Source organism: Heptranchias perlo, chromosome 24 (assembly GCF_035084215.1).
Source record: "Heptranchias perlo isolate sHepPer1 chromosome 24, sHepPer1.hap1, whole genome shotgun sequence".
Taxonomy (NCBI): Eukaryota; Metazoa; Chordata; class Chondrichthyes; order Hexanchiformes; family Hexanchidae; genus Heptranchias; species Heptranchias perlo.
Genome location: NC_090348.1, coordinates 44,001,235 through 44,013,825, shown reverse-complemented (window position 1 = coordinate 44,013,825; position 12,591 = coordinate 44,001,235). Strand labels below are relative to the sequence as shown.

The window sequence follows — 12,591 nt, the reverse complement described above, 5'->3', positions numbered from 1 at the left end:
CAGGAAACAAAGGGTAAAAGTCGATGGATGTCTTTGCAAATGGAAATCCGTTTCCAGCGGTGTGCCACGGAGCTCAGTATTGGGTCCCTTGCTGATTGTGGTATATATTAATGATTTGGACTTGAATGTAGGGGGCATGATTGGCAAATTTGCAGACGACACAAAATTGGCTGTGTAGTTGATAGTGAAGAGGATAGCTGTAGACTCCAAGAAGATATCAATGGGTTGGTGGAGCGGGCAGAAAAGTGGCAAATAGAGTTCAACCCGGAGAAGTGTGAGGTAATGCACTTAGGGAGGGCAAACAGTAAAAGGGAATACGCAGTAAACGGGAATATATTGAGAGGGGTAGAGGAAGTGACAGACCTTGGAGTGCATGTGCATAGGTCCCTGAAGGTGGCAGTACAGGTAGATAAGGTTGTGAAGAAGGCATATGGAATGTTCTCCGTTATTAGCCGAGGTATAGAATACAAAAGCAGGGATGTAATGATGGAACTGTATAAAACGCTGATAAGGCTAGTATTGTGTATTGAGTATTGTGCGCAGTTGTGGTCAGCACATTACAGGAAGGACGTAATTGCTCTGGAAAGAGTGCAGGGAAGATTTACAAGAACGTTGCCAGAGCTTGAAAATTGCAGCTACGAGGAGAGATTGAATAGGCTGGGGTTGTTTTCCTTGGATCAGAGGAGGCTGAGGGGAGACTTGATTGAGGTGTACAAAATTATGAGGGGCCTAGATAGAGTAGACAGGAAGTACCCGTTTCCCCTAGCGGAGAGTTCAAGAACTAGAGGACATAGATTTAAGCTGATTGGCGGAAGGATTAGAGGGGACATGAGGAAAAACTTTTTAACCCAGAGGGTGGTGGATGTATGGAATTTGCTGCCCGAATTGGTGGTAGAGACAGGGACCCTCAACTCTTTTCAAAAGTACCTGGACCTGCACCTAAAGTGCTGTAAGCTGCAGGGCTATGGACTGGGTGCTGGAAGGTGGGATTAGAAAGGGCACCTGGTTGTTCTTCGAGCCGGCGCGGACACGATGGGCCGAATGGCCCCCCTTCTGTGCTGTATCTTTTCTATGGTTCTATGGCTCTAAAAGCAGAATAACACTTTTGGGAAAACAATTTTCTGGTGAATTAGCTGGTAGTAAAAGGAAAGACTTCACAATGAGACTATAGGTTAAATCTAATTTATTTTGTAACACCCAAGTACTTTATAAAGAATTAGGTGAAACTGTTTCATTTCTTTTCAGAGAAAGTTCTTTTCCATTTTGCTGACTGATAACAATCCACTCCATGCTCTTGACAAGCAAAAATGTGCAAAACAAATAGGGGGTGAAATTGGTCTATGTTAGTAGCACAAAACGGGCTCACAGCGAATCGGCAGCCCATTTTGCGCTGTGCCCAATGGAAAAAAAAATGGGTGCAGTGTAAAACGGGCTGCTGATTCGCTATGAGTCCATTTCACGCTACTGGCGTAGACCAATTTCATACCCACAGCATCAATGTCATGGATGGCAACAAATTTGCTTGAAAGAGATTTTATTTGTATTGCTGCTAATGACTGAGGATCTGTAAACAAAAAGTTGTATGGTCATTTAATAACATAAGAAAAAGACAAGGATACAAAAGGCTACTCAAACCATTGAGCTCAACCCTCCAATACTCCAACTCACCCAGCTTGGCATTCAAAAGCATCTTGAATTCCACTACACCACCTGGTAGATCATTACAAATACTCATCATCCTTCGAATAAAAGAACGTTCTAGTTGTGTTTTAAATTTACCGTTCACTAATTTCTTGTTCCACTAGTCTGGCTGACCTTAAAGTAAAACTCTGGATTCACCTTACCTACATGCCATTTAATACTTTAATATACCTCAATAGACTGTAAAGCTTGACCTTTCTATATACTTTCCTCATATCTCTACCGCTTTACATTCTTGTTGCTTGCACCCTTTCCAAAGTAAGCATGTCCCTTTTGAAACCACATTCTCTATTTTAGTGTTGGATGCAAATTTAATGAGCTTACCATTGGTTTCTGCATGCAGGTCATTTATATAAGGGATAGGAGGCAGAGAGTAGTGGTGAATGGATGTTTTTCTGACTGGAGAGAAGTATGCAGTGGGGTCCCCCAGGGATCAGTATTAGGACCATTGCTTTTCTTATTATATACAAATAACCTGGACTTGGGTATTGTGAGTACAATTTTGAAGTTTGCGGAAGATACAAAACTTGGCATCAGAGTAAATAGTGGAGGAGGATAGTAGCAGACTTCAGGAGGACAGACAGACTGGTGAAATGGGCAGACACATGGCAGATGCAATTTAATGAGAATAAGTGCACTTTGAGAGGACAACATGGAGAGGCAGTATAATCTAAATAGTACTATTTTGAGGGGGGTGAACGAGCAGAGGGACCTGGGGTGCATATTCACAAATCTTTGAAGGTGGCAGGGCAAGTTGATAAGGTGGTTAAGAAAGCGTATGGGATACTTGGCTTTGTAAATAGGGGCATTGCATACAAGAACAAGGAAGTCATGCTAAACCTTTACAAATCACTGGTTAGGCCTCAGCTGGAGTATTGCGTACAATTCTGGGCACCACAATTTAGGAAGGACGTCAAGGCCTTGGAGAGGGTACAGAGGAGATTTACCAGGATGATACCAGGGATGAGGGACTTCAGTCTTGTGGAGAGATTGGAGAAGCTGGGATTGTTTTCCTTAGAGGAGAGAAGGTTAAGGGGAGATCTAACAGGTATTCAAAATAATGAGGGGTTTTGATAGAGCAAATAGGGAGAAACTGTTCCTCTGGCAAGTGGGTCAGTAAACAGAGGTCATAGATTTAAAATAATTGGCAAAAGAACTAGAGGGGAAATGAGGAGAAATGTTTTCACACAGACGGTTAAGATCTGGAACGCACTCCCTGAAAGGGTGGTGGAAGCAGATTCCATAAGAACTTTCAAAAAGCAATTGGACTTGTACTTGAAGAGGACTTAAGTGCAGGCGGATACTTAAAAAAGAAATTAGGAGATCAAGGAGGGGCCATGAAATAACACTGGCGAGCAAAATAAAGGAAAATCCTAAGATGTTTTATAAGTATATTAAGGGTAAGAGGATAACTAGGGAAAAAATAGGGCCCATTAGGGACAAAAATGGCAATGTGTGTGTGGAGCCGGCAGATGTAGGAGGGGTTCTAAATGAATTTTTTGCATCTGTTTTCACTATGGAGAAGGACGATGCAGACATAGAAATACGGCAGGGGGACTGTGATATACTCGAACATATTAACATCGAGCGGGAGGAGGTATTGGCGGTTTTAGCAGGCCTAAAAATGGATAAATCCCCAGGCCCGGACGAAATGTATCCCAGGCTACTGTGTGAGGCAAAGGAGGAGATTGCGGGGGCTCTAACACATATATTCAGAACCTCTCTGGCCACAGGGGATGTGCCAGAGGACTGGAGAACCGCTAATGTAGTACCATTATTCAAGAAGGGGAGTAGGGAAAAACCGGGGAACTACAGGCCAGTGAGCCTAACATCAGTGGTAGGAAAATTATTGGAAAAAATTTTGAAGGACAAAATTAGTCTCCACTTGGAGAAGCAAGGATTAATCAGGGATAGTCAACATGGCTTTGTCAAGGGAAGATCATGTCTGACTAATTTGATTGAATTTTTTGAGGGGGTGACTAGGCGTGTGGATGAGGGTAACGCAGTGGATGTGGTATACATGGATTTCAGTAAGACCTTCGATAAAGTCCCGCACAGGAGACTGGTCAAGAAGGTACGAGCCCATGGAATCCAGGGTGCCTTGGCACTTTGGATACAAAACTGGCTTAGTGGCAGAAGGCAGAGGGTGATGGTCGAAGGTTGTTTTTGTGACTGGAAGCCTGTGGCCAGTGGGGTACCACAGGGATCGGTGCTGGGTCCCTTGCTGTTTGTGGTCTACATTAACGACTTGGATATGAATGTAAAAGGTATGATCAGTAAGTTCGCTGATGATACAAAAATTGGTAGGGTGGTAAATAGCGAGGAGGATAGCCTCAGTCTGCAGGACGATATAGATGGGTTGGTCAGATGGGCGGAACAGTGGCAAATGGAATTTAACCCGGAAAAGTGCGAGGTGATGCACTTTGGAGGGACTAACAAGGCAAGGGAATACACAATGAATGGGAGGACCCTAGGCAAGACAGAGGGTCAGAGGGATCTTGGTGTGCAAGTTCACAGATCCCTGAAGGCGGCGGAACAGGTAGATAAGGTGGTAAAGAAGGCATATGGGATACTTGCCTTTATTAGCCGAGGCATAGGATATAAGAGCAAGGAGGTTATGATGGAGCTGTATAAAACACTGGTTAGGCCACAGCTGGAGTACTGTGTGCAGTTCTGGTTGCCACACTACAGGAAGGATGTGATCGCTTTGGAGAGGGTGCAGAGGAGATTCACCAGGATGTTACCAGGGCTGGAGCGCTTCAGCTATGAAGAGAGACTGGGAAGATTGGGTTTGTTTTCCTTGGAGCAGAGGAGGCTGAGGGGGGACATGATTGAGGTGTACAAAATTATGAGGGGCACAGATAGGATGGATACTAAGGAGCTTTTTCCCTTCGTTGAGGGTTCTATAACAAGGGGGCATAGATTCAAGGTAAAAGGTGGGAGGTTTAGAGGGGATTTGAGAAAGAACTTTTTCACCCAGAGGGTGGTTGGAGTCTGGAACTCACTGCCTGAAAGGGTTGTGGAGGCAGGAACCCTCACAACATTCAAGAAGCATTTGGATGAGCACTTGAAATGCCATAGCATACAAGGCTACGGACCAAATGCTGGAATATGGGATTAGATTAGACAGGGCTTGATGACTGGCGCGGACACGATGGGCCGAAGGGCCTCTATCCGTGCTGTATAACTCTATGACTCTATGACTAATTTGCAGGGTTATGGGGAAAAAGCTGGGGTGTGGGACTAAATTGGACAGCTCTTTCAAAGAGCCGGCACAGGCATGACAGGCCAAATGGCCTCCTTCTGTGCTGTAAGATTCTATGATATTGACCCCTGTGATACTTCATTCAGCACCTCCCACCAGTCAAATGCTACACCGCTCACAAGTCCTCCCTGTCCAATCCAACATTCTATCCTAGATTCATTATTAGTTTCACGTGACATCTTGTCAAAAACCTTCTGAAAGTTCAAAAAAAAAATCGATATTGTAGGAACTTCTAATATCAAAAGAGATTGAGGAGATTTGTTAAGCAGTGCGTTCCCTCCTAAATCCATACCGACCATTAGTTATTTCCCACTATTTTACATATTCTAAATATCCGTTCAAGGCTATATAATTTATACTCTATTTAAAAGATGGTTTTATTTCTAAGGATACTCACTAGGGAAAGAGGAGCCATTAAAGGATTTCACTTGAAAGTGCTATTTATTAATGAGTTTCATTGAACATTACCAAAATGGGAAATGGGAACATTTTCCCAAATTGGCCACTCTGTAATCATCAACTGAAACTTCCTTTACTTCGTCCAAACAAATAGTTACTGGGTTGAGCCTGCCTAAACTCATTTCATATTGGGCCCTTATAGATAGCAGAGAGAAGAGACTTTCATTTCTTCAATCAGCGAGAGTTCATTAAAAAACAATTAAATAGAATAGCACAGAGAAATATCTTTTACTCTTGTCATTGCTCATTGGAATTTAATAAGACATATTCCTGCTTAAAATGTGAGTTTAGTGTAAAGACTGAACTACTTCACCAGTCTAGAATCATAGAAAGTTTACAGCACGGAAGGAGGCCATTAGGCCCATCGAGTCCGTGCCGGCTTTATGCAAGAGCAATCCAGCAAGTCCCACTCCCCCACCCTTTCCCCATAGCCCTTCAAATTTTTTCCTTTCAAGTACTTATCTGGTTTCCCTTTGAAGGCTATCATTGAATCTGCCTCCACCACCCCCACTGGCAGTGCATTCCAGATCCTAACCACTCACTGTGTAAAAAAGTTTTTCCTCATGTCACCTTTGGTTCTTTTGCCAATCACCTTAAATCTATGTCCTCTGGTTCTTGACCCTTCTGCCAGTGGGAAGAGTTTCTTTCTATCTACTCTGTCTTGACCCTACTTTGTTATCTCTAGAGCACTTCAAAGCAGCAATCAGGAGGTGAATAATTTCACTTGACATTTTATTGAAGAGTTTTATTCACTTGCAACTGATAATTTCATTTCATAAATGGCTATTCTAGCATGCACTGTGGCAAGTAAAGTAAGATGAACTGATATTTAAACCCACTAATACATCACATATAGAAGAAAAAGAAACTTGCTTTTATATAGTGTCTTTCATGTCTCAAAGTGCTTCACAGCCAATGAAGTACTTTTGAAGTGTAGTTACTGGTTATAGGCAAACCTGGCAGCCGATTTGCACACAGCAAGCTTCCACAAACAACAATAAGTGTTGAAGGATAAATATTGGCCAGAACACCAGGAGAATTTCTCTGCTCTTCTTCAAACAGTCCCATGGGATCTCTTGCATCCACCTGAGCAGGCAGACGTGGCCTCGGTTTGACATCTCAACCAAAAGATGGCACCTCCATCAGTGCAACACTCCCTTAGTACTGCATTGAGGTCTCAGGCTAGATTATGTGCTCCAATCTCTGGAATGGGGCTTGACACACAACCTTCTGACCGAGGAGAGAGTGCTAGCATTGGGCCAAGACTGATAAAAATTTTGAGCACAACTGCATTTCTCTGTTATGAATCGGCTGTATTTAATGCACCTTAGGGCAGTATTACTACCACACTTCCAGCCTGTTACATAAAAACAGAAGTAGGCCAAATGGCCCAAGCCTGATCCTCATTTAGTTGGCAGCTCTATGTCTTTAATATGACTTCCTGCCACCACTCCATATTCTTTAATACCTCTATTTTTCAAGGAAGGATCCATCTGCCTTTTAAATAACTCAATTGATTCTGCATAAAAGGCCTTCTGGGACAACGTGTTACACATTCTTACAACTCTTTATGTGAAGAAAATTTTCTCTGCAATTACTTTTAATCAGCTTAACTTTTATGTCTCCTTGTTGTGGATTCCCATACTACAGGGAAGACGTGTTCCCTGTTCATCCTGTCAATTCTCTTCATTATTTTAAACATTGGAATCTGATCATCCTATAACATTTTCATCTTTAGGGAATACAACTCAAATTCACCGAGTTTCTCATAACTAAATCTCTTCATCCCAGGTATCATCCTGATAAAATATCACTGACCTCCCTCCAAGGCTAATGCATCAATGTAAGGTGGAGTTGCCAAAACTGGACACAATACTCTGAATAAGGTCTGACCAGCAGTCTGTATAATTGCAGTATTTCTCCACGGGCGGAACTTTCAACTTGGGCGGGAGAGTAAAACGGGTGATATTGGATCAGCTGCCAGTTACGCACCTCACTCGATTGTCCGTTCCATTGACTTCACCGGGCGGGCGATCGTATATCGCCTGTTTTACACCCCCACCAAAGTTGAAAGTTCCAGCATAAATCTCTTGTGATGAAACCTAAGGGGAAATTTTAATCCTACCCGCCCAATGGAAACCAGGCAGGTGACAAATTTAAAAAAAGAATCGCCCAGTTTACTAACCCACCATCGAGTCACCCCGATCCCACCGACCGCAATTTTTATGCAGGCTTCGATATGGGTGGCTAGGTTGCATGCCCAAAGCCAGCAGAGTCCTTCTTTAAATAACTTCATCAAGCCCTGACTGCAATTTTAACTCCAGCCTGAACCAGGTCAGAAGAGGATCAGGTCATGAAAAGGCCCTGAAATGTTAAGACTTTCACTTTTCTTTTTGGGGTCAGAAGGAGCAGGAGTGCTCCTCTGGACCTCTGCTGCTCCAAACTCCATTCAGCAACCCTGTCCCTCAAGACCCTCCTGAAACTCCCTTCCCCACACCTATATCCTTGCCGGCTGACCCAGAGACAAGAATGCTACCAGTTGAGCCAAGCTACCAGTGACTTCTATGGCTATTTTTTTTTACTCGTACATGGGATATGGGCGTTGCTGGCAAGGCCAGCATTTATTGCCCATCCGTAACTGCCCTTGAGAAGGTGGTGGTGAGCCACCTTCTTGAACCACTGCAGTCCGTGTGGTGAAGGTTCTCCCACAGTGCTGTTAGGTAGGGAGTTCCAGGATTTTGACCCAGCGATGATGAAGGAAGGGCGATATAGTTCCAAGTTGGGATGGTGTGTGACTTGGAGGGGAACGTGCAGGTGGTGTTGCTCCCATGTGCCTGCTGCCCTTGTCCTTCTAGGTGGTAGAGGTCGCGGGTTTGGGAGGTACTGTCGAAGAAGTCTTGGCGAGTTGCATCCTGTGGATGGTACACACTGCAGCCACGGTGCTTCGGTGGTGAAGGGAGTGAATGTTTCGGGTGGCTGAAAGGTATGATTCTGTGAGTATGGCTATGTCAGGCTGTTGCTTGACTTGTCTGTGGGACAGCTCTCCCAATTTTGGCACAAGTCCCCAGACGTTAGTGAGAAGGACTTTGCAAAGTCAACTGGGCTTGGGTTGCCTTTGTCATGTCCGGTGCCAGGTAGTCCGTCCGGTTTTATTCTTATTATGACTTTTCGTAGCAAGATTGTACAACTGAGTGGCTTGCTAGGCCATTTCAGAGGGCGATTAAGAATCGACCACATTGCTGTGGGTCTAGTCACACATAGGCCAGACCGGGTAAGGACAGCAGGTTTCCTTCCCTAAAGGGCATTAGTGAACCAGATGGGTTTTTATAACAATCCGGTAGTTTTATTCCAGATTTTATTTAATTAATTGAATTTAAATTCCCCAGCTGCCGTGGCGGGATGTGAACTCATAACTCTGGATTGTTAGTCCAGGTCTCTGGATTACTAGTCCAGTAACATAACCACTATGCTACCGCACTGTCCTACTGATGCTATTCCAAGTTTTCCATTATTAGCCAGCTTATATAGACTATGCTATTCACATGTAATTGACAGTAAAATTAAATCCAATATCAATATAGTTCAAGTCAGAAGGTGCACCACTTCCATGTTATGTATTTAGCTGGGGAGCATACAGTCAACAATCTGCCAAGATACTTGTTAGGGAAAGAAAACCTCTGAAAATATAAATCAGCCACCCACACTTTACTTTTACAGGGAATAAGCAGGGTATTTCAAGAGTGCAGTGGGTCTCAGAGACTGGATGATATGGATATACTACTTAATCTCACCAGTTTATAATGTCCTTTGAGCTTTGCATCACTGGTTTGTAACATATTCCTTCATTCCCTTTTGCTGTGTAGCGTAATCATAGAAATTTCTGTACTGAAGGAGGCTAATTGGCCCATCATGTCTCTGCCAGTGTTAGATCGCCACAGGAGCTGTCTACTCTAATCCCATTTCTCTGCTTTCTCCATGCCATTTAGTATTTTTCTTGAAGTATTTCCCCAATTCCCTCTTAAATGTTGTGATTGACTCAGCTTCACTAGCCATTTTTCACAAAACATTCCACATCCTTATAAAGCTTTGTGTGGAGAACTTGTTTTTAAGCTTCCACTTAATGTTTCTGCTACTAATCCTGATTTTATAAATCATTGTGATAACCACTCCACTTACCGGTATCGATCCGTGCTCGAACATATTGGTACTTCGGATTTGGTACGACTCTTTTCTTCAGAAACTAGGGAGAAAAACATAAAATGACAAAAATAACTACAATAAAACTACAAAAAGATCATACTACATGCCTGGATTTTAGCTACAATGTTAAACCATAAAGGCTGAGCAACATGCATAGATATGGGGGGGGTCGGGAGGGGAGGGGGTAGAGAGGGGGGGGGGGGGGTCGAGAGAAGGGGGGGAGGGGAGGGGAGGGGGGTAGAGGAGTGGGGTGGAGGGGGGTAGAGGAGTGGGGTGGAGGGGGGTAGAGGAGTGGGGTGGACGGGGGTAGAGGAGTGGGGTGGACGGGGGTAGAGGAGTGGGGTGGACGGGGGTAGAGGAGTGGGGTGGACGGGGGTAGAGGAGTGGGGTGGACGGGGGTAGAGGAGTGGGGTGGAGGGGGGTAGAGAGTGGGGTGGAGGGGGGTAGAGAGTGGGGGGGAGGGGGGTAGAGGGGGAGGGGGGTAGAGAGTGGGGGGGAGGGGGGTAGAGGGGGAGGGGGGAGGGGGGTAGAGGGGGAGGGGGGATCTGCTACTGACCACTCCAGTGACACTTCCAGAGCGCATGCGCGGCAGTGTGGTGCCGACAGAATGGGGCTCAGCAGCGACGACCTCCACAGTCAAATAGCCCGCTGCCACTCACCATCCAGCCTTGGCCCAGAGCGTCCCCCCCCTCCCCCTGAATACTGCACTCCAGGGCCAGCCAGCACTAAGGAGGCAGGAGCCCTGGTTAGAGCAGCACTGGGAGTCCCGGGGACCACCAGCCAGTCAAGGCCCCGACATTATAACAACGACTCCCACCCCCCACCCCCCCGCCGCAAACACACGGACTTTACCTGAGGATTCCCGATCGAACTCTTCACCGACATCCTTTTGAAATCCTCGATCGATCAATAAATAAATAAAGTGCCGGCGGACCCTCGCCGGAGAGCAAAATTAACCGTCGCTGGCATCCAAACATCATGCCGATTGGCTCGCGTGTTTGAAACCAGCCAATGGGAGCGCGGTTTATTGCGGGGTGCGGAGGGTGGCCGTTGCCAGGGAGGGTGGCCGGCGGCGGTTGCCGGGGCAACGCCTAGGCCGCCGCCGGGGACACGGGCATCTCGCGCCGTTTGCACGGCTGGGGCTAAGTTAAGGGGAAGCTTGTCTGCCTTTTTTAACTGTTAATCATTTAATTTATTTGAAAGTATTTTTTTTCCCTCTCTGCTTCAGTAGTGGAAGGGGAAAAAAAAAAGAAGTTGGTGCACCGGCGTTTGTTTATGTTTCATTTAAGATGCAGGTTGGGGTCTCACATCACTCACTGGACCGGTGGGCACCGCAGGGACTGGAGTGCATCCTGGACTGATATAATAACATTTTAATTTGACGCTTATTTTTTTTTTGGTTTTCTGCACACTGTAACCCCCCCCCCCCTTCTTATAAAAAGGGGGGGCTAAAAAAAAGGAAAAAGAAAAAAAATCACTCACTGGTTCCTGGCCAATTTTTTTTTTGCTTATTTCTCCTTGGTGGTCGGTTCACCTGAAGTTTTATCATCAACTTTTTCAACAGCTAACAGTTATGAAGCACCAGCGGCAAATGTGAATTCTGTTTAATTTTTTAACGCATTTATACTTCATAACTGACTGTTTCTCCTCCCTTTTAACATTAACAATCTAAAACATTTGGGATTTTCAACAGACCCAACTTCTCTTACGTAGGATTTACAGCACGGAAACAGGCCATTCGGCCCAACTGGTCTATGCCGGTGTGTATGCTCCACATGAGTCTCCTCCCACCCTACTTCATCTAACCCAGCAGCCTATCCTTCTATTCCTTTCCCCCTCATGTACTTATCTAGCTTCCCCTTAAATAGATCTGTGCTATTCGCCTGAACCATTCCATGTGGTAGTGAGTTCCACATTCTCACCACTCTGGGTAAAGATTACTGGGTAATTATCCTTGTGCTGCAAGTGTTGCTGTCAGACATTTTGCTTCCCTCTCAGCCGATGCTGCCCAGGGCTTCCCCCACTCCAATCAAATTAAACATTCACTTCCTCCACCACCGGCGTACCGTGGCTGCAGCGTGTACTATTTACTGGATGCAGTGCAGCAGGTCATCAAGGCTTCTTCGACACCACCTCCCAAACCTGCGACCTCCACCACTTAGAAGGACAAGGGCAGCAGATGCATGGGAACACCATCCCCTCCAAGTCACACACCATTCTGACTTGGAAATATATCGCCGTTCCTTCATTGTCGCTGGGTCAAAATTTTGGAACTCCCTACTTAACAGCACTGTGGGAGAACCTTCACCACACGGACTGCAGCGGTTCAAGGCAGCGGCTCACCACCACCTTCTCAAGGGAAACTAGGGATGGACAATAAATGCCGGCCTCGCCAGCGATGCCCACACGGCCGAGAATGAATTAAAAATAACTTACATGTAAGTGAGAATTCCCAATCTTGTGAGAATTACCACCCACAGTGTACAGCACTGTCAATCATAGCAGGAACACAAGCAGTTATGAGTCAGGAGCAGCACCTGGTGGGGGGGCCTGGACCGTGTTGATTTTGGTCCACGAACACGGACACAGTTGGCACTGATTTGCAAGTGGGATGTCTCCCTCCAGAGAGAATGTGCAGTCCATATCAGGCATTGAGAAACTCTACAGTCACAGATTTCTTGGTCCTTTGGTTTGGAGTCTCTTAAGATGGTGATGGGTTTCTGCACCCAGCTAGCCGATCCTAGACTCATAGAAAGTTACGGCACAGAAGGAGGCTAATCGGCCCATCGTGTCCGTGCCGGCCGAAAAAGAGCTATCCAGCCTAATCCCACGTTCCGTCACTTGGTCCGTAGCCCTGTAGGAGGCTTCGGCACTTCAAATGCGATGAGGGTTTCTGCCTCTACCATCCTTTCAGGCAGTAAGTTCCAGACCCCCACCACCCTTTGGGTGGAAAAAATTCTCCTCAG

At 45.6% G+C, this 12,591-nt stretch overlaps 1 protein-coding gene across 1 annotated transcript in view; it reads right to left on the bottom strand.

The window, feature by feature from the left end:
• cep41 (centrosomal protein 41) overlaps positions 1 to 10,605 on the bottom strand; it is a 35,618-nt gene extending 25,013 nt beyond the window's left edge. The window contains exons 1-2 of the mRNA XM_068005187.1: positions 10,478 to 10,605; positions 9,602 to 9,665 (exon numbers count right to left, since the gene is read on the bottom strand). Coding sequence (XP_067861288.1) covers positions 9,602 to 9,665; positions 10,478 to 10,510 — 97 coding nt within the window. The 5' untranslated portion in view covers positions 10,511 to 10,605. The remainder of the gene's footprint in view (positions 1 to 9,601; positions 9,666 to 10,477) is intronic.
• Between the last annotated feature and the right edge of the window lie 1,986 nt (positions 10,606 to 12,591).